Source organism: Salmo trutta, chromosome 22 (assembly GCF_901001165.1).
Source record: "Salmo trutta chromosome 22, fSalTru1.1, whole genome shotgun sequence".
Lineage (NCBI taxonomy): Eukaryota > Metazoa > Chordata > Actinopteri > Salmoniformes > Salmonidae > Salmo > Salmo trutta.
This window is the reverse complement of record NC_042978.1, coordinates 6,278,730-6,300,495: the sequence shown is the minus strand read 5'-3', so window position 1 is coordinate 6,300,495 and position 21,766 is coordinate 6,278,730. Positions and strand designations below refer to the sequence as shown.

At 41.4% G+C, this 21,766-nt stretch overlaps 2 protein-coding genes and 1 pseudogene across 7 annotated transcripts in view; 2 read left to right on the top strand and 1 right to left on the bottom strand.

Moving 5' to 3' along the window:
- Window positions 1-492: 492 nt before the first annotated feature.
- On the bottom strand, window positions 493-19,894 carry LOC115157964 (39S ribosomal protein L47, mitochondrial). 2 transcript variants are annotated; one of them, XM_029706344.1, is made up of 7 exons: window positions 19,693-19,894; window positions 1,989-2,137; window positions 1,808-1,868; window positions 1,613-1,709; window positions 1,353-1,483; window positions 956-1,051; window positions 493-808 (listed from the first exon to the last, which is right to left on the bottom strand). In XM_029706344.1, the coding sequence occupies exons 1-7, from the start codon at window positions 19,740-19,742 to the stop codon at window positions 697-699; spliced, it is 696 nt and encodes a 231-aa protein (XP_029562204.1). In that variant the 5' UTR covers window positions 19,743-19,894; the 3' UTR covers window positions 493-696. The 2 variants fall into 2 exon arrangements, with proteins under 2 accessions (XP_029562204.1, XP_029562203.1); XM_029706343.1 differs by lacking the exon at window positions 19,693-19,894 and adding an exon at window positions 2,312-2,465.
- LOC115157965 (NADH dehydrogenase [ubiquinone] 1 beta subcomplex subunit 5, mitochondrial-like) lies at window positions 2,672-8,568 on the top strand (annotated as a pseudogene).
- LOC115157962 (ubiquitin carboxyl-terminal hydrolase 13) overlaps window positions 6,079-21,766 on the top strand; it is a 66,629-nt gene continuing 50,941 nt past the window's right edge. For 2 of the 5 annotated variants that reach the window (XM_029706340.1, XM_029706338.1), the window contains exons 1-3: window positions 10,064-10,527; window positions 18,113-18,238; window positions 20,452-20,512. In XM_029706340.1, the coding sequence (XP_029562200.1) occupies window positions 10,417-10,527; window positions 18,113-18,238; window positions 20,452-20,512 (298 nt within the window). In that variant the 5' untranslated portion in view covers window positions 10,064-10,416. Of the gene's footprint in view, window positions 6,171-10,058; window positions 10,528-18,112; window positions 18,239-20,451; window positions 20,513-21,766 lie in introns of those variants that run through there. The other 3 variants (XM_029706341.1, XR_003868590.1, XM_029706339.1) reach the window with 3 other exon arrangements.

Genomic DNA, 21,766 nt, shown 5'->3' with positions numbered 1-21,766 from the left:
AAATGTATTTCTATTACATCATCAGCTACATTTGTGACATCACATAGCCAGCTCGTTATTTGTCCCTGTTAAATACATTTTATACATTCAATTATATTCATAAGAAGTCCATAACATACCTATTCTAATATGTTTCTATATCACTGGCTTATAGCGGTTTCACCATTGACCATTCCTGGAAGTTCAAGATCTGTCTTGGCGTAATGTCGATAACAAGTGTTGAAGGTGTACACCTCAAACTTTGATGTTAGACAATGTTCACTTTCATAATTAGTTTTTGCCACACTTGTCTGAGCAGTCCAAAAATTATGAAAACAATCCTGTTCACCATAGACAATAATGTTCAGAATACCCGCAGTGACAATTGCTGGTATATCAGAATATTTATTTACCTACAATTTATTGTTGGAGCAATCTTTTGACTTAAATAATTTTTGTTATGTTCAAGGACATATTTTGAATTCTGTGGTTTAAAATATGACACAAACACAGTGTGTGTACATCACTTTAATAGGAATTACCATAATCAAGGCATCATGATACAGAGGAAGACAAATGCCAGTTTACCAACATGAAAAAGTACATTACATAAAAGCTGATGACAGACATGTTTATGCAAAAAAAACAGGGGATACAGTCACATGCTCCAATGTGAATTGCAGGAGGGAGAATGATGTTTCTTGGTCAATGAAGGTCTCATGATGACTGGGCCTTCATTTGGGGAAACTTCTCCTGGAGTGCGGTTTGTTTTTCTCTCTCTTTGTTCTGTAATCTGGTCTTAGCACGGAGGTGTTTCTCTAGACGAAGCCTGGAAAAAAGAAAGACAACTTGTGACAACAGATGATTGCATTTGCCCTTGTGAAGGTGTTATGCAAGATGTGATATGGTTAAGTGCTCTGCTTGGAGGTACTCATATTGTACGGTTATAAACTAATGCATGAACGATGTTCCTTACCTTATGTGGGGGGTGACAAATAAGGGTGTGTAGAAACGTTTGCGTTTGTATCTCTTGTTCATGTACCAAGGAAGCGCATGCTCTCTAAACCGGTACCTAGAAAAACATTTAAGATCAGAGTTAGCAATGACAATCAATCTTACCATTTGAATATTAATATTTTAGGGAAACTGCCTTTGTTTGCTTCGAACAGGTAATTCCTCTCCCCCGATAGTTTTCCAAAGACGGTTCAACAACACTTCACTCAATCTAGGCCAGGCTAACATGCTACATTTTGAACATTTGCCTTCAAATTGAATGGGAAATAAGGCCAGTAAGGTAAAAGCAACATTTGGTTATTGTGGAAGGAGATACTTCTATGTATCATAGTGGTGTATTGTGTATGGAAGCTCTGTACCAGTAGACCCGTCCAAAGACGTCCTTTCTCCAGGCCCCGGGTCTTGCTCTCTCCTGGCCTGTCTGAAGCAGGCGGAGGGCGTCTTCTCTCTCCTTCACCACTGTGTCTAGTCTCTTCATGGACCTTTCGATCTGAAGAGATAAGGGTTGTCTCAATTTCTGTGTGTGGACGGTCACTAAATGAATGTGCTCTACTAGGAATATCTCAATGTTCAATATTAATGAACCTGGTCAGAAAACATAGGTCTATGTCATATTTACCTTCTTTAGGCGCTCTGGACTTGGCATCTGAATTCTTTGCCTTTTGGACTCCTGCTCAATGGTAAGCAGCATGTTCTTCTCTTTCAAGAGCACATACCTGTGAGAACAGTGAAAACAAGATTTTCACCATTTAGTTTATGGACATTCATTCTGGAGGTCAGTGGTCTTCATTCAATGTCAACCTTTACTACTTGCCAGAGCTTATGTAAGTCTTCATTACTTTTTGTCCTTAGTTGCTTGGCAGTCCATGGTGCTCCTACAATTAAATCATTAAAATAATAAATGTTACACTCAGCTACTTACCAGTCCCTTAGAAGGAAATCATTAAAAAAACGTTGCTGTGGTGATCTGTCGATATACTAGCAAAAAGTCTTACCTGACTTCACTGTTGCCTCCCCCCAATTTTCAGGTATGTCGAAAAACTCCTCAAGTCCTCTTCTGCTGATGGTAGTGTGCAGAGGCCGACACTGTCCAACAAGGCCCACATGACAGTGCCAATTTGAGCTCAAAAGTGGATACGTTAACCTAACAAAGAAGGGAACAAAGCAGATTCAGGTACTGAATGGTAAATCTATTCAGCAGCATCCTCGCCAGTCGCCATTTCATTATTTCTCTGTGCCATGATTATGAAAGGTTAGTTACTAGGGTTCTAAAGCTAACGAACTAACGTTACGGTTATATTCGGTATTAGATTCTTACCTATAAGGATAAGACTGAGATTTGGTCAAAGTGAGAGCAGACGGTTGGGCGGCTAACGATGTAGAAATCCTAAAAGCGTTTTGAAACTGTCTGCAAAGTGTCAAAACGCGTCCTGCTGAGGTCGCCGCCATCTTTGCTATAATTCCCTACCCAGAATGCATCACAAAAATAAATTCAACAAAACTCATTAGAAACACTTTTGGTATTTTGAATCATGAACAAAAGTAAAAAAAAAAATCTACATAGTAGAAATGAAACGTTAACATAAAATCTTTACTTTGTTAAACTCTTATTCGCATATTTGTTTCCCTTCGCAAATATGGCTGTTTTGGCTTCACATTGTAGTCACGGACCTATCACAGAACGGTCTGCCTGGCCGCAGCAGCGATGCTGGGCGTGAGTGTTCTTTGGTCTGCTGCTAGGCTAAATCCTCTAAAATAGGGGAATTATGCGGTGAACTTGCTCAGCAGAACTGCAGTATGCACAGATCAAGGTAAAAGGCAATTTAACGCTTGCCGAGTCTACAATTACCTTATTTTCTTTAGCAATTTATTGTTGTGACCTTGTGCCTAGTACTGTGGCTGGCTAGCTTCCTGCTGTCACAAATTGCTAGTTGGCCATCCTACTTTCAAGTGTCTCTTGCCGCTGCAAATAACAACATACACGTCTCATTTTACAGATTTTTATTTTCTCCATAGTTTACATGACTCGCTCGTGGAACTCATTAACTAGACTAGTCCTTGATCATGACTCTCAGTTCCATACATTAACGTTACACATAAATCATTGGACGAAGGCGTATTCTGTATGGGGGAGTTTTGTTAAGAGCCCTCTGTCTGCACATTAAAAGGCTTTGCATGGTCAATCTGCCGTAGCAGTACAGCATTTACTGCGATGCGGCCTCCGCAGAAGTCAGAGCGAACATACTTTTTGCCCGGACGACGTTGGGCCAATTGCGCGCTGCCCAATGGGACCCCCACTCACGGCCGGTTGTGATACAGTCAGGAATCGAACCACGGTATGTAGTGACGCCTCCGGAGCCTTTGCAGAGCTGTTATCAAGGAAGTGAGTTTGTGCTTATACAAGACCTCCCGCCCCCACCTACCGTCAACCTATCATGTCCACGCGGAGCTATATACGGAGCCCTCCGCATTGTTACAACATTTGAGAGGTGCATGGTGACATGGCACTGAGCTTGATTAGGTATCTGCATGTTTCACAGGGTTGCCAGGTCTAGCTAAAATTAATAGTCCAATGACTACTCAAAACCCGGGCAAAAGGACTGAAAACTGGCCCTCATTTTTTTTTTTTAAGCAACAGATTTGCCATATTTATGCAATAAAACCTTTTTACATTACCTTATCGAGCCAATTAAGAAGGAATATCATAGTAACTTGTAATGACATTAGAAGCTACATTTGGGTTTCCTCAAAATAATAATAATTATTATATGTTGCAAGAGAAAAGATAATTTGCTTTTATTAAACTCGCCAAATAATTTTCCGTGAATGGATGTTGATTAAACTTGTTTGACTGTTATGATTAAAAGCAATAAGGCACAAGGGGGTATGGTATATGGCCAATTTACCATGGCTAAGGGCTGTTCTTAAGCATGACGCAACACAGAGTGCCTGGAAACAGCCCTTAGCCGTGGTATTTTGGCCATATACCTCAAACCCCCGGGGTGCCTTATTGCTATTATAAACTGGTTACCAACGTAATTACAACAGTAAAAGGTTTTTTGTTGTTGTCATACCCGTGGTACATATGGTCTGTTATAAACTGGTTGGTTCGAGCCCTGATTGGCTGACAGCCGTGGTATATCAGACTGTATACCAGACTGTATTCAGGGCTCGAACCAGGTTTATAATTGTAAATAAATCCCCTTTGCACATGTGCATAACTATAGATAAATCCGACAGGAGAGTTTGAGTGATGAAAGTTGGCCAGAGGATCTCGAACTATCTGAGCAAGAAACACTTGGATGAACATAAAAAACGAATGTTAAGTAACTTTCTGGCAACTGTGCTGTTATTATGTGCCAGATGTTAAGACTAAAAACTGTTATAAATGGCCTATTTCTGAGATTGACTTGTCATTTATATGCCATAATAACAGCACAATTGCCAGAAAATTGCCTAACATTAGTTTTTGATGTTCGTCCAAGTGTTTCTTGTGCAGAGATTTCAAAATCCTCTGTCCAACGTTCCTCACTCGAACTTTCCTGTCGAATGTATCTATAGTTATGCACATGTGCAAAAAGGATTTATTTACAATTCTAAACCTGGTTCGAGCCCTGAATGCTGATTTTGCTGAAAGCCATAGTATATCAGACCATACACCACGGGTATGACCAAAAAATACTTTCTACTGTTCTAATTATGTTGGTAACCAATGTATAATAGCAATAAGGCCCCCCGATGGTTTGAGGTATATGGCCAAGATACCATGGTTAACGGCTGTATCCAGTCACCCCGTGTTGCGTCATGCTTAAGAACAGCCCTTAGCCGTGGTATATTGGCCATATACCATACCCCCTTGTGCCTTATTACTTAATTATAGCAGTCAAACAAGTTTAATCAACATTCATTGATGGAAAATGATTTGGCGAGTTTAATAAGGGCAAATTTTATTTTCTCTTGTGACACTAGAAAACAATGTCTACTATATGCCATGGTCTCTCAGTCACCAGATCTCAACCCAATTGAACACTTATGGGAGATTCTGAAGCGGCACCTGAGACAGCATTTTCCACCACCATCAACAAAACACCAAATTATGGAACATCTCGTGGAAGAATGGTGTCGCTTTGCGCCAATAGAGTTCCAGACACTTGTAGAATCTATGCCAAGGTACATTGGAGCTATTCTGGCTCGTGGTTGCCCAACACCCCATTAAAACACAATATGTCGGTGTTTCCTTTATTTTGCAGTTACCTGTACCTGATTTGGTGCAACAATACGGTGATTCCCACATAAATAATGTGTTGCAATGCCTAACATCCCTGAAAACTTTGCTTTGCAGTGGCAGAACGCTGGGGAAGCCATGGGAAGCAGATGCTTGTCATCAAGCCCACTGGCTTCTATGACAGGAGGTTTCTGCAATTATTAGTAAGTAGCTAGTTATTCAGACTAGAACTAGCCTACTGCAAAATAAACTCTATTGTTTGGTTTACAGACAACTGTCCCCAGCACTGAACCACAGAGTTTGCTATCTTATTCACCCTCCACTTTTCTTTCTAGAAATTCTATATCCTGGTTACTGGAATCCCGGTTGCAGTCTTTGTAGTCATTCACATCTGTGAATGTGTTTGTTGGTAAGTTTGTGTTGATGTTTCCATTGATGTACAGAAATATTCTAATGTTTATATGTTACAGGGATTACAATGGCAGCACTCCAATACAAGCACTGCCACGTTTTATTAATGTTTATGGAGAAACATGGTAAATGAGAAATTAAACTGAATATATTATTCTGTTTTTTAAGGTGAGGCTGAGCTGGCTGAGATTCCTGAAGGGTATGAGCCTGAGCATTGAGAGTATTACAAGGTACTTTGAGCCCTTTGTCGCAGTTGTTTTCGCTTATCACAGTCCATGTCTTATTTGGAAAAAGTGACTAATCGTTTTATCAGAAAATTAAATGGAAATCATCTATAAACAAAGTTATTCACATAGGTGATCCTCTGGGGATTGCTTACTATCAGACTTGGGCAAAGTAGATTTTGAGTCCTATTGTTGTCCCTATATTTGCAGCATCCTATCACCACATGGATCTCACGGACATTCTATGACTCCCCAGTGAAAGACTATGAGAAAATGATGGCCCTTATTCAGATTGAGTCTGAGAAGGGTGAGATGAGGTGAGTGTCACACAGTGAACATAGTGCCAACAATGACAAGCCAGTCTATAGGGAGGAGGTACGTGAACTGGCATTGTGGTGTCAGGACAACAACCTCTCCCTCAACGTCAGCAAAACAAAGGAATTGATTGTTGACTTCAGGAAGCACAGGATAGAACATGCCCCTATTCACATCAATGGGACTGCAGTAGACAGTCATCAGTTTTAAGTTCCTCTGCGTCCACATCACAGAGGACTTAACCTGGACCAACAACACCACAACTCTTGTTAAGAGCCTCCCTGGGCAAGTCAACAGCCAGTGGAATCGCGTGGCGCGAAATACAAATACCTCATAAATGCTATAACTTCAATTTCTCAAACATATGACTATTTTACACCATTTTTAAAGACAAGACTCTCGTTAATCTAACCACACTGTCCGATTTCAAAAAGGCTTTACAGCGAAAGCAAAACATTAGATTGTCAGGAGAGTACCCTGCCAAAAATAATCACACAGCCATTTTCAAAGCAAGCATATATGTCACAAAAACCAAAACCACAGCTAAATGCAGCACTAATCTTTGATGATCTTCATCAGATGACACTCCTAGGACATTATGTTATACAATACATGCATGTTTTGTTCAATCAAGTTCATATTTATATCAAAAACCAGCTTTTTACATTAGCATGTGATGTTCAGAACTAGCGTACCCACCGAAAACTTCCGGTGAATTTACTAAATTACTCATGATTAATGTTCACAAAATACATAACAATTATTTTAAGAATTATAGATACAGAACTCCTTTATGCAATCGCGGTGTCAGATTTTAAAATAGCTTTTCGGCAAAAGCACATTTTGCAATATTCTGAGTAGATAGCCCGGCCATCACGGCTAGCTAATTTGACACCCACCAAGTTTGGCCCTCACAAAACTCAGATTTACTATAAGAAAAATTGGATTACCTTTGCTGTTCTTCGTCAGAATGCACTCCCAGGACTTCTACTTCAACATCAAATGTTGTTTTGGTTCGAAATAATCCATCGTTATATCCAAATACCTCAGTTTTGTTCGTGCGTTCAGGTCAGAATCCGAAGGGTGACGCGCGAGCGCATTTTGTGACAAAAAATTTCAAAATATTCCATTACCGTACTTCGAAGCATGTCAAACGCTGTTTAAAATCAATTTTTATGCTATTTTTCTCGTAAAATAGCGATAATATTCCAACCGGGCGACGTTGTATTCATTCAAAGAGAGAAAGAAAAACATGGACACTCCAGTGTCATTGTTCCCTGCCTGACCACTCACAAAAACTCCTGCTGTTTTTCGCCCAGAGACTGCAGAGATGTCATTCCACTTTCTGGCGCCTTCTGAGAGCCAATGGAAGCCTTAGAAAATGTCACGTTACAGCAGAGATGCTGTAATTTTGATAGAGATGCCACAGAAGGAAAACAAATTGTCAGACAGGGCACTTCCTGTATGGAATCTTCTCAGGTTTTAGCCTGCCATATGAGTTCTGTTATACTCACAGACACCATTCAAACAGTTTTAGAAACTTTAGAGTGTTTTCTATCCAAATCTACTAATTATATGCATATTCTCGTTTCTGGGCAAGAGTAGTAACCAGTTTAAATCGGGTACGTTTTTTATCCCGCTGTGCAAATACTGCCCCCTAGCCCCAACAGGTTTTAAGAGGCCACAACAGCGTCTCTACTTTCTAAGGCAGATGAAGAAATTCGGCATGCCACCCCGAGTCCTTTCCAAATATTACCGCTGCACCAACGAGAGCATCCTGATCGGTTGCATCACAGCCTGGTACTGGAATTGCTCCGTCCATGATTGCAAGGCCCTCCAGCGGGGGGTAAAGACGGCCCAGTACATCACTGAGACCGTGCTCCCACCCATCCAGGACATCTACTTGAAACAGTGCCTTATGTTTTATTATTTTTGCATTGTTGAGAAGAAATCTGCATGTATGCATTTGATTGATTGAACGGTGTATACTGTGTGTATCCTGTACATATGACAAATAAAAACGTAACTTGCGTTCCTTTTTTTTTGTGTGAGCAAAACAGAAGGAAAATATAAAAGAAAACAGACAACGTCGACAATATAAATCTTTAATCTGTACACATTAATTTGCCAACAAATCCTATGTTTTTGTATCTGCAGACTGCAACAGTTAGAGGTGCGTAAGCAGATGAGAATGAAGGGAGATGGACCCTGGTTCCAGATTGAGACACTGGACAAGAATCTGGTCGACTAGAGCATTAAATCAACGCCTGAAAATTAAACCAACCAGTCCCACCACCCAGTGTAAACAGTGATCAGCAGTGGTGGAAAAAGTACTCAATTGTCATACTTGAGTAAAAGTAAAGATACCTTAATAGAAAATTACCCAAATAAAAGTGAAAGTCACAGAGTAAAATACTACTTGAGTAAAAGTCTAAAAGTGTGTGGTTTTAAATATACTTAAGTATGAAAAGTAAATGTAATTGCTAATATATACTTAAGTATCAAAAGTAAATAATTTGAAATTCCTTATATTGAGCAAACCAGACTGCACAATTTTCTTAATTTATGGATAGCCTGGGGCACACTCCAACACTGAGACATAATTTACAGATGAAGCATCTGTGTTTAGTGAGTCCACCAGATCAGAGGCTGTAGGGATGACCAGGGATGTTCTCTTGATAAGTGTGTGAATTGGACCATTTTCATGTAACTAGTACTTTTGGATATCAGGGAAAATGTATGGAGTAAAAAGAACAGTATTTTCTTTAGGAATGTTGTGAAGTAAATGTTGTCCAAAATATAAATAGTAAAGTAAAGTACAGATACCCCAAAAAACTACTTAAGTACTACTTTAAAGTATTTTTACTTAAGTACTTTACACCACCGGCGATCAGGATCACTGTTTGTATATTATTTTCTTCATGACTAAAATAAATTATCTGTCTGTAAAGTATACATTGAAATGCTGTTTTCCATCTTTAGACATCTAATATTTTATCCTAATGGGCTTCACAATTACAATGTTGTTTAGCAGGGGCACGTTCATTTGGCTAAATGTTTTACAATGGTACGTACTGAACGACCCATTCTCTTGCATTGGTGCACGACTTTATTTTTAGTATTTCTCCCATTTGGCAGCAGTGGCATGTTGTGATGTAATTATAACGTTCCGACAGGTCGTTAAAAGCAGCAGTTGCTGTTACTTTTGCTGTGATTCCGTTATTCTATTGTCAAACCTAACAGTAGTGTCTTTGTCATAACCCATGAATGTCCACTAGATGACAGTGCTGTGATGACATTGCTCCCTCCTTCATTCTGTACTGTCATGGAAACAGTCTGAGTGAAAGCAACATCATAATGATTGATACTCACAGTATATTAGCTTTACTTGTCCACTTTCATATCAATGCAGATGAGGGAAGCCACTTGGGACTATTGAGGTGCATACTTGGAATGATTACAGAAGTTTGTCAAATTAAATGAAAGGTAACAGACTAGGGTAAAACTGTGTGTACACATATTGATATGATGCAGAATTGTGGTACAAAAATAACAACAGATTCATGCTCTCAAATGTATGTAACAACTTTATTTCGGCGCTTATGTACTTAGTAGCAACTCTGAAAAGTCAGTGTGTCAGTGTGGTCAAATAAACTGTTTGCCCTCCCTTAAAGTATGTAGTGTATTTCTTGTTCTGATCATGACAAAAAGAACCACACCTGTTTACAGTATTCTTTAGTCTTATTAAAGTAATACTGTTAACTAGTATCTTAGATAGTATAAAGTATTGCCTCAAGTATCTTAAGCATCCTATATGGACTTCAGCATTTGGGCAAAAATAGTAACTCTTAAATTGGCCGAATTTATGTGACATGTAGCCTACGGCACAAAAGCCAAGAGGTGGAATGTGTAGCCTGTTAACATTTGAAAATAGAATAGTCAGAGAAAACATTGGTGGTGTAGCCATTTGTGTGACCGCTCGAGTTACACCGTTCAGGTGCGCGTCATGGTAAATAGAGCGATACAATTCTTTATTACACACGCAATTTGGTAGCCCTCGCACCTGTCAAGACCTTTTTGGTGTTTTTTTTGTTTGTTTAATGAGTTCCCCCGTTATGTTTTCAGCGTCATATCCCCCGTCGCTGGAAGAATGTCGAGACCGAATGATTTAAAAATAGGATCTCTCCTCTGACAGCCTGCTCTTAATGACTCCCGTAGCATTGTAGTGCGAGAAGTAGGAATGGGAAGATGGCTGCAGATCTAGGAGAGCTGCTGGTCCCTTATATGCCCACCATCAGAGTTCCCAGAACAGGAGACAGGGTTTTCAAGAGTGAATGTGCCTTTTCCTACGATTCGCCCGTAAGTCTCCCAATATTATGGTGTGTTTGTGTGTTCCAGGCTGTCTTGTAAACTGCGCTAACACACGTGAATTATCTAACGCTGTTTTGTGAATGGACCTGGGACTTCTGTGACCACCATTCTCTTGAACTTGAAGTCTACAAAAAATAAATAATTATGTTTACATCCCGTGGAATGGGATTTCCTTTGTTGAAAAGGCGCTTTTTCAAAGTCACACACGTAAAATCACTAGAATAACGTTATATTGATATGGGAGTTATTGCTCACGGTTTTGTGTTAGAGAAAATAGGAGTTCATAGAAATTGTGGTCCATCCATTTATTTCAATGTGGGTGACTTGTCATCTGCCACTTCATGAGTAGCGCCAATACCTCTTGAGGGCAGTTCTTCCTGATGTCTTACCTCTAGGTGTGGAGCAGTCAGTGTAGCTTGTAATACATTTGGGTCCCCCATGGACCGGCTCCACAGGAGGTTGGTGACACCTTATTTGGGGAGGACGGGCTCATGGTAATTGCTGGAGCGGTATAAGTGGAATGGCATCAAATGCATAAAAAACGGGGAAACAATTTTCTACCACCTTGCTAGGGTTGCTAATGCTACTTCATGAGGTTGCGGTGCACATTAAGCCAGGGGTAAGGGGAAGGGGGATACCTAGTCACTTGTACAACAATGCATTTCAACTGAAATGTGTCTTCGGCATTTAACCCAACCCCTCTGAATGAGAGAGGGGTGCAGGGGCTGCCATAATCGACATCCTTGTCTTAGGCCCCTGTGGAACAGTCGATTAACTGCCTTGCTCATGGGCAAAATGACAGATTTTTACCTTGTCAGCTCGGGGATTGGATTCAGCAACCTTTCGGTTACTGGCCCAACGCTCTAACCACTAAACAACACTAATGCGATGTGCAACATCCGGAAGTTGGCCGAAAATCTGAAAATGGTGGTGTAAAATAGTTTTATTAAGATGGTACCCATATCTTCCCTTTTTTATTTTTGGTACACCGACGAGTCATTCAATCGAGTTAAGGCAACTGACACCTTTACAGCCTTGAGTGGAGGATGTTTTATGTACGAGTCGGCCCATGGGGGATACAAGTGTGTTGCTGGCTTAATACATTAGTCGGACGTAAAATTAATAATAGATCCATGTTGGGCTACTTACTTCACAAGACCGATTAACTGAAACACATGCACGTTATTACAGACTTTAACGCTGAAGCTTGGGCTCCCAAGTGTTTGGCTTTTTGGACTAATTATTCAGAAGTTTTTTGCTATGAAACATTTTATTAATGAGAATTGCCATTTTGAATGTGACTCATCTGTCTGGAGTTCATCATGTCAGACTGGAGACTTGGGTTGGTTATTTTTATCCCTGTGCTTGAAGCTCGTGTGTCGAGCTACTTTAAGGTATGTCGCAGAGAGTTTTATGGGGGCCTATACTCCCAAGTACAGATATAGGTTAGTATGGAGGGTTATTTGTTGCCCTGCTATCCAAACTCCTTGCTCCTGCCAAACGCTATGCCACACCCACAGAAGTTAGTTTCTTCTCTGTAACAAGACTGGATCTGAGTACCTCCCTGACAATTTCTAGAATGCCAACATATTTTAACCATTATTAGTCCCAGAAACTGATGGTTTGGCCCAAAGCCAAATCACATCTGGGTAAACCAGCATTTTGAAAATGAATATGTGGATACCCCTTCAAATGAGTGGATTCGGCTATTTCAGCCACACTCGTTGCTGACAACGTGGCAACGTCATAGGATGTTAGAACGTCCATAGGACGTCCAACAACTCAGTTCATTACATTTCTGCCCTGCTAGAGCTTCCCTGGTCAACTGTAAGTGCTGCAATTGTGAAATGGAAACGTCTAGGTGCAACAATGGCTCAGCTTCAAAGTGCTAGGCCACACAAGCTCACAGAACGGGACCTCCGAGTGCTGAAGCGCGTAGCACGTAAAAATCGTCTGTCCTCGGTTGTAACACTCACTACCGAGTTCCAAACTGCCTAGGGACACAACGTCGGCACAATAACTGTTCGTCGGGAGCTTCATGAAATGGGTTTGCCTGGCTGAGCAGCCACACACAAGCCTAAGATCACCATGCGCAATGCCAAGCGGCAGCCACTGGACTCTGGAACAGTGGCAATGTGTTCTCTGCAGTGATGAATCACGCTTCACCATCTGGCAGTCTGATGGATGAATCTGGGTTTGGTGGAAACCAGGAGAACGCTACTTGCCCCAATGCATAGTGATAACTGTAAAGTTTGGTGTAGGAGGAATAATTATGTGGGGCTGTTTTCATGGTTAGGGCTAGGCCTCTTAGTTCCAGTGAAGGGAAATCTTAATGCTACAGCATACAATGACATTGTAGATGATTCTGTGCTTCCAACTTTGTGGCAACAGTTTGGGGAAGGTCCTTTACTGTTTCAGCATGACAATGCCCCTGTGCACAAAACGAGGTTCGTACAGAAATGGTTTGTCGAGATCGGTGTGGAAGAACAACGACTGGCCTGCAGAGAGCCCTGACCTCAACCCCATCGAACACCTTTGGGATGAATTGGAACGCTGACTGCGAGCCAGGCCTAATCGCCCAACATCAGTGCCTGACCTCACTAATGTTCTTGTGGCTGAATGGAAGCAAGTCCCCACAATAATGTTCCAACATCTAGTGGAAAGCCTTCCCAGAAGAGTGTAGACTGTTATAGCAGCAAAGGTGGGACCAACTCCGTATTAATGCCCATGATTTTGTAATGAGATGTTCGACAAGCAGGTGTCTTTTATTTTTTGGGGGGTTAGAGATATGAGCCAATTGATGACTTTGTTTTGTACAACACTCCACATTTTGACATCACCACAAACGACTTCAATGATGGCAGTCTCAGACGGAAGTATGTAGCGATCATAGAGCAGCGGAATAACTCCGTTTGAATCATCAGGCATGGTTATTTGTGTGAATATATTTTTGTTAAACCTTAAAAGCCTCCGTCGTTGTGTGGAAATGAGGCTCTTGTAGGCCTCTGCATTGAAGTTGAGCAAGGAATTTTATGGTGGTAGGCAGTTAGGGCTGGCAGGTAGCCTAGTGGTTAGAGCGTTGGACTAGTAACCGAAAGGTTGCAAGCTCGAATCCCCGAGCTGACAAGGTAAAAATCTGTCATTCTGCCCCTGAACAAGGCAGTTAACCCACTGTTCCTAGGCCGTCATTGAAAATAAGAATTAGTTCGTAACTGACTTGCCTAGTTAAATAAAGTTGAACTATTTTCACTGTCTGCAAAGCCACACGGAAGTTACACTGTTTTGAACATGAAACCATGTTCTAGGCGTATTTCAGAAAATAAAGTCCTGAATGCAAAAACACTTGATTTAGGTCTGCCCTAGCCTATATGTAAATTGCCTGACATTTTATTGACACAACTCTGCTGACAAATCCCAATATCCTGGAATTCCAATATCCTTGAAAATTTGACATCCTTTGCGCATTGACCCCAAATGTTTTTACACCTTGATGAAACAACATCAATATAAGAAAATATCACTAAAAACTGAGAGAATTGCAATGTCTATCTCCTGAGTATGCCCTGTACCTAATTTATTAATGGATTCCATCTGGTGAGTTACCATTAGAGACCCAAAGTAAGCATGCCTTTTGGGGGGGGGGGGGCAGGTTAGGTGCTAGTGGCAGGGGCACAATGTTATTGGTTCTCCGCCCTCTGGGTATCTGATGTTCAGATTTTTGAACCACCTATTTGGAATTGACATTGTTATGGCAGTGGGGTCTTAAATGATTGACACTTAAATTATTGACACCCTTTATAAAGATGAGCAAAAATAAAAGGATACAAATACTGAGCTATATTATATACACAAAAAATGGGAAATGTTATACAATTGCTCAGAGAAAAGATTTAGTTTATCAAGTATAAAAAAAATTATTGACACCTGTGTTTTCAATACCTTCTTTTCTGCTCATGTGTTCAAATTTTGACACCAAATCCACCACTGGTGTGCATGGCCAAAGAGGTCTATTTTCATTTCATCCAACAAATGTAAATGCCTGGAGTTTGCTAAACGGCATTGGCACTTGGCTTGGAACCGGTGTTTTGGTCAGATTACATGAAAAGAGAGCTCTTTGGCCTCTAACACCACTAATGGGTTTGGCATTCAATTGACAAGAACCCCATACCTACCGTAAAATATGTTGGTGGATCTTTGATGTTATGGGGCAAGGGCATAATGAACTTTCCCCAGTACCAGGATATTTTAGCCCAAAACCTGGTTGTTTCTGCCAGGAGGCTGAAACTTGGCCACAAGTGGATCTTCCAGCAAGGCAAAAACCCCAAGCACACATCAAAACCCACAAATAAATAGTTCATTGGCCACAAAATCAACATTTTGCAATGGCCATCTCAGTCTCCAGATTTGAAACCCATTGAAAACCTGTGGCTTGAATTGAAGAGGGCATCCCCTTAAGCACAGACTAAGGATATCAAGGATCTGGCTTAGTGCCATTATCCTCGCAAAGGTGAGGTTTTGAAAGGTATTGAAAAAAGTGGTGTCAATAATTTTGACCGTTACCTAATTGAAAAACAATATTATTGTTAAACAAAATCTATTTCTCTGAGCAATTAACCAGAAACCATGGATAGATGGCGGCATTCGCGCAAAACTGAAAGCGTGAACCACCGCATTTAACCATGGAAAGATGACCGGGAACATGTTTGAATACAAACAGTGTAGTTATTCCCTCCGCAAGGCAATCAAACAAGCGAAATGTCAGTATAGGGACAAAATGGAGTCGCAATTCAACGGCGGCTCAGACACGAGACGTATGTGGCAGAGTCCACAGACAATCACGGACTACAAAAAGAAAATCAGCCTCGTCACGGACACCGACGTCTTGCTTCCAGACAAACTAAACACCTTCTTTACCCGCTTTGAGAACAACACCGTGCCACCGACACGGCCCACTACCAAGGACTGTGGGCTCTCCTTCTCCGTGGCCGATGTGAGTAAGACATTTAACGTGTCAACCCTCGCAAGGCTGCATCCCTAGCCGTGTTCTCAGAGCATGTGCAGGCCAGCTGGCTGATGTTTCTGGATATATTCAATCTCTCCCTATCCCAGTCTGCTGTCCTCACATGCTTCAAGATGGCCACCATTGTTCCTGTACCCAAGAAGTCAAAGGTAACTGAACTGAATGACTGTCGCTTGTAGCACTCACTTTTGTCATGAAGTGCTTTGAGAGACTAGTCAAGGATCATATTACCTCCACCTTACCTGTCACCCTAGACCCACTGCAATTTGCATACCGCCCCAATAGGTCCGCAGACGATGCAATCGCCATCACACTGCCCTATCCCATCTGGACAAGAGGAATACCTATGTAAGAATGCTGTTAATTAACTACAGCTCAGCATTAAACACCATAGTACACTCCAAGCTCATCATAAGGCCCTGGGTCTCAATCCCGCCTTGTGCGATTGGGTCCTGGACTTCCTGAAGGGCCGCCCCCTGGTGGTGAAGGTAGGAAACATCTCCATTTCACTGATCCTCAACACTGGGGTCTCCTCCTGTACTCCCTGTTCACCATGACTGTGTGACCATGCACGCCTCCATCTCGATCATCAAGTTTGCAGACAACACAACAGTAGTAGGCTTGATCAGCAACGACGAGACAGCCTATAGGGAGGAGGTGAGGGCACTTGGTGTGGTGTCAGGAAAACGACCTCTCACTCAGCGTCAACAAAACAAAGGAGATGATCGTGGCCTTCAGGAAACAGCAGAGGGAGCATCCCCCTATCCACATCAACGGGATAGCAGTGGACAAGGTGGAAATGTATGTTCCTCGGCGTACACATCACGGACAAACTGAAATTGTCCACCCACACAACAGTGCCTCTTCAACCTCAGGAGGCTAAAGAAATTTGGCTTGTCACCTAAAACCCTCACAAATTTTACAGATGCGCAATTGAGAGCATCTTGTCATGCTGTATCACCGCCTGGTATGGCAACTGCACCGCTCACAACCGCAGGGCTGTCCAGAGGGTGGTGCGGTCTGCACAGCGCATCACCGGGGGGAGGCAAACTACCTGCCCTCCAGGACACCTACAGCAACTGATGTCACAGGAATGCCAAAAATATCATCATGGACAACAATCACCCAAGCCACTGCCTGTTCACCCCGCTACCATCCAGAAGGCGAGGTCAGTACAGGTGCATCAACACTGGGACCGAGAGACAGAAGCTATTTTTCAATCTCAAGGCCATCAGACTGTTAAACAGCCATCACTAACACAGTGAGGCTGCTGCCTATATACAGTCTTGAAATCATTGGCCACTCTAACAAATGAATCACTAGTCACTTTATTAATGCCAATTTAATAATATTTACATGTTATATTACTCATCCCATATGTATATACTGTATTTTGTACATCTATTGCATCTCGCCTATGCCGCTCTGTCATTGCTCATCCATATATTTATATGTACATATTCTTATTTCATCCCTTTTAGATTTGTGTGTATTAGGCAGTTGTTGTGGAACTAGCACAAGCATTTCGCTACACTCGCAATAACATATGCTAACCATGTGTTTGTAACCAATAAAATGTTGATTTGATTAAGTGTAAAATAATATAATAAAAAAAAAAAATTGAGCATACAGTGCATCCGGATAGTATTCAGACCCCTTGACTTTTTCCAGATTTTTGTTACTTTACAGCCTTATTCTAAAATTGATGAGGAAAATGTTTTATTTAATCCATCTACACACAATACCCCATAATGACAAAGTGAAAACAGGTTTTTAGCAATTTTATAAAAAATAAAAAACGTATTTACACTGTATATACATTAGCTCAGTATTTGAATAATTTATTTTATACAGTCATTTTTTCTGATCTTTTTCGAGGGTGTCAATGTCGTACCACACTGTACATCTAAAGCATTTCAGATGCTTCTGACACGTGCTACCTCAAATGGGTGTGTATTTATTATGGATCCCAATTAGTTCCTGCCAAGGCAGCCGCTACTCTTCCTGGGCTCCAGCAACATTAAGGCAGTTCTATACTATTTCTAATATTACATGACATTACATTTCATAACACTCAGGCCACTACACTACTACCACATATCTACAATACAAAATCCATGTGTACGTGTGTAGAGTACGTGTCTTATTGTGTGTCTCTTCAGTCTCTGCTGTTCTATAAGGTGTATATTTATGTTTTTGAAATCTGATTCTACTGCTTGCGTCAGTTACCTGATGTGGAATAGAGTTCCATGTAGCCATGGCTCTATGTAGTACTGTGCGCCTCCCATAATCTGTTCTTGAGTTGGGGATTGTTTAGACACCTTTGGTGGCATGTCATGTGGGGTATGGATGGGGCTCCGAGCTGTGTGCTAGTAATTTAAACAGACACCTCTGTGCATTCAGCATGTCAACACTTATTACAAAAACAAGTAGTGATGAAGTCAATCTCTCCTCCACTTTGAGCCAACAGTTGTCAGCCACAGTCTAGTGGCTGATAACACTAGACTGCGTGTGTTTTGCATGTTATTCACCACATGATGTTTTTGTCCACAGGAGTCTGAGGGAGGCTTGTATGTGTGTATGAACACATTCCTGGGCTTTGGCAGAGAACATGTGGAGAGACATTACCGTAAAACCGGACAGAGCGTTTACATGCATCTCAAACGCCATGTCAAAGAGGTAAGGGGTCATACCATGTGCTTAATTCTATATTGGTCTACACTTACAGTGCAAACAGTACATACTGCACCTTTGTGTTCAGTTTTGGCAAAAACCATTGAATGAAAATATCTATTGAACTGATAAGAGGCTGGCTTGTAAGTTTTCTAGAGGATTTTAAAGAGACATTTACAAAAATGGCATCTTCATCTCCAGCACCACCCTAACATCAACGTATGTGAAAACAGCGCGTTTCTATGTTTTCGAGTCAAAAAGATAGAGGAATACAGAGGAAGAAAAGTGTTTTCCAATGACATCATCCTTAAACACTTTTGACATTATCTGGTACTTTACTAACCGTTGCCTACTTATAATTGGTTAAAATCTGACATCATCTACAAAACATATAAACCTTCACATATGTTGACGTTGTGGTGACCCTGGAGATTATGAAGTTGACATTTTGTTTTAAACAAATACTTTTTTGGTCCTATGTACTTATTCATTCATTTGGAAGTCCCCCATCTTTGGATTTGTTAGGTTCAACCAATACAGTGGTCTGCTTCGTGCGTGCCTTGTGTTGTATTCTGACATGAAGAACTGCAGAGATAGGCACACTGTAACCTCACCATTTCTGGTGCGATTTCAGATTAGTCAGTGATGGATCATTGTATGTAAGCCTATCATAGTTCTGCATGCAAGTGTGTGCCATCCCTCTTCCTTATTTTGGCCCCTTTGGTAATGTTCTTTCCCTCCATTGATTTTCATTGAGACTGTCACTGATAATCCTCGTCAATTTAAACTGCCTCCTCAGAAATGCTTTCAGTGAATAATCTTTGAGTCATCTGCACTTTGCATAGGCCTATGTAGTAGTAATAAATTAGAATTGTGTAGTTGGGGTGGGAGAAGGAAGCCTCAAGCCTGCACTCTACAATTCGTTATTGTTGTTATGCTACAAACATATTGATCTACATCAGATCCTGATACAACCTTCAAAATAAAAAACCGCAATGCTTATTTTATTGCTAGCAACCCGCTCAAGGCCGTCAGGTTAAACGGCCATCACTAACATTGAGTGGCTGCTGCCAACATACTGACTCAAATCTCTAGCCACTTTAATAATAAAAAAAAAATTATGTAATAAACGTGTCACTTTAAACAATGCCACTTTATATAATGTTTGCATACCCTACATTACTCATCTCATGTATATACTGTACTCTATACCATCTACTGCATCTTGCCTGTGCCGCACGGCCATCGCTCATCCATATATTTATATGTACATATTCTTATTCATTCCTTTACACTTGTGTGTGTATAAGGTAGTTGTTGTGAAATTGTTAGATTACTTGTTAGGTGAGAACTAGAAGCACAAGCATTTTGCTACACTCACATTAACATCTGCTAATGTGTAAGTAACCAATAAGATTTGATATATTCTGTATATATTACTATAACTTAATATCACTCACCTTTCTGTTTTCCTGACAAATGGATATAGCCATGTAGTTCTTTCCTCCATCTTACAGCAACAGATCAACTAGGTCAGAACGCTGGTCTCTAATTTAGAATCGATCGCAGTAGGAGAAATTGGAGATTCAGTTGTAAACGACAACCTTAGCTGCTACCGGTTCCTCTTGGTTCTAATTGACCCCAGATAAGCCCCCCTGCAAGTGATTCTGTTTCCATGCCTGGATCTGTCCATAAACAGCTGGCCGCATTGCGCCTTCTCCCGGGTCTGCTGTTTTCCCGTGTGGCCAGTTGGTCCCAGAGTGCGTCTGCATTCTTCCTGTCTGTTCGATGCGGCCGCCTCCCTGCCCTATTGTGCAATCGATGGGCATCCACCTGAACCCGATTTGGATCAGAAGGACCCGGTCAGATCACAATGAATGGGCTTGTAGCCTTAGCTAGCGACTTGAAATGTTGACACTCTACTGACTCTACTCTATTGATTGTAAAAAGCCCTTGGTTTCATATTGATTGATTTATCCATGTGTGGATTTCTATGGCTGATACTGTTATAATTGACCGTTTCTCAGCCAACACTAGACTGTTGTATTAGTGTTGATAAACAAACATTACATTTACCAAAACAGTTTTGGTATTCTTATTTGTCGTTAATAATTTTTTGGGAAAACGATGGGGATGTTTCATGGCTTGCTTTGAGATATTAAGACATATATCTTGATCCATGAATATCATTTCTACCTGTTGACTTGTGTTTCCCACAGAAAGTTACAGGTGCCGCAGGGGGTGCCATCCCCAGAAGAAGAAACGGAAAAGTGTTCCTAGGTAAGCCTGATACTTGTACTGTCCTAAAAACTACTCCTCTATCATCATGGGGAGTTCCCCTTAAACTCAATCTCCTGATGGCTTATTTACAGTACAGTCACCTTTCTCTCCCAGTAGTCTGTTTGTACCCAGTATTCCTGAAGAGTAGGACAAGACTCTACATTTCCCCTTTCTAATCGCTACCTGGTGGCGTTTCAAATATCAGTGTACTTAATTGAAAACGAGTTTGAAATGGAATACTCTTAAATCTTATAACAATGTTTTAATAATCACATCCTTCTCAAGAAAATCTTGATCTGCTCCAAGTATTGCAGTCGTTTTTGCGCACTGGCTGGGTGCAACTGTTAGGGGAAATTGTATGTTATCGTATCATGCTGTTAATGTTTTTATTTGGTTATATGGCAGTAGCCCTACACTGGTCCCACACTATTTTGCCTAAATGGACATCTTCCCATGTCCAAAGTCAAGGCCCGGGCCCCCAGTCCTTTACTAACTCTAAATTTAGCTCATTTATTTGTATATGCTGTTAGTAACCGTTCTAAATCCAAAGTGCCACATGCCCGACCTGGCATGCTACTCCCCTCCTGCAGGGGGGTTAGTTTACCGTGGGCTGCCCCTGCCTGTCGCTCAGCCGTCCTCAGCTGCTGCACCCTGTCAACCCCACCAGCTGACACACTTATGCCACTGGCCACAATGACGTGGGCAAGGGAGGGCCAGGTGGTGCTGGCTCCTCCCGCCCTAGCTGACTGTCGTTTAAACATCAATGCTTGCTAGTTACCGCCCCACCAACATTCCCTTATCTCCCACTATCTACTAAAGCCGGATAACCAGCCGCTTTACGCCTTGCCTCTGTAGCTTACGTACTCTGAAGCGCTAGGCTCCAAGCGTCACGCTCCCATTATTGGACACGCTCGATTGTCGTCTTTCACTCTGCAGGCCTGACCCCATTTTGGAGCCTCGTGGACCCAGAGGTCCCTCTAGCCTTGACGTGAACTGCATTCTCCCTCCCACTCTCCTCTCGGCTTTGACTCCCATTGGAATCCAAGCTGAAACAAAATTGTGCTTTGGCATTTCCATAAAAGTCTGATGATCTAATCAGTCAACCAGCAGCCCACCCAGCCAGGACATCATCTTGTTACTAGAGGACTGGGGTTGAAAGGTAGACTAGGGTCTATGTATGCAGTAACCTTAATCTGACTACTTACATGACTGAACAATTCATCCATTATTTTACAGTTTCGAAAGTCATAGGAA

Excerpts from the sequence above, each read along its gene's own strand:
- LOC115157964 (XM_029706343.1), bottom strand. The coding sequence starts at position 2,442 with ATGGCGGCGACCTCAGCAGGACGCGTTTTGACACTTTGCAGACAGTTT. Across the intron at positions 1,484-1,612 it reads GTCCAGAGCGCCTAAAGAAG|ATCGAAAGGTCCATGAAGAG; the intron begins GTAAATATGACA and ends TTATCTCTTCAG. Across the intron at positions 1,052-1,352 it reads GTCTTTGGACGGGTCTACTG|GTACCGGTTTAGAGAGCATG; the intron begins GTACAGAGCTTC and ends ATGTTTTTCTAG.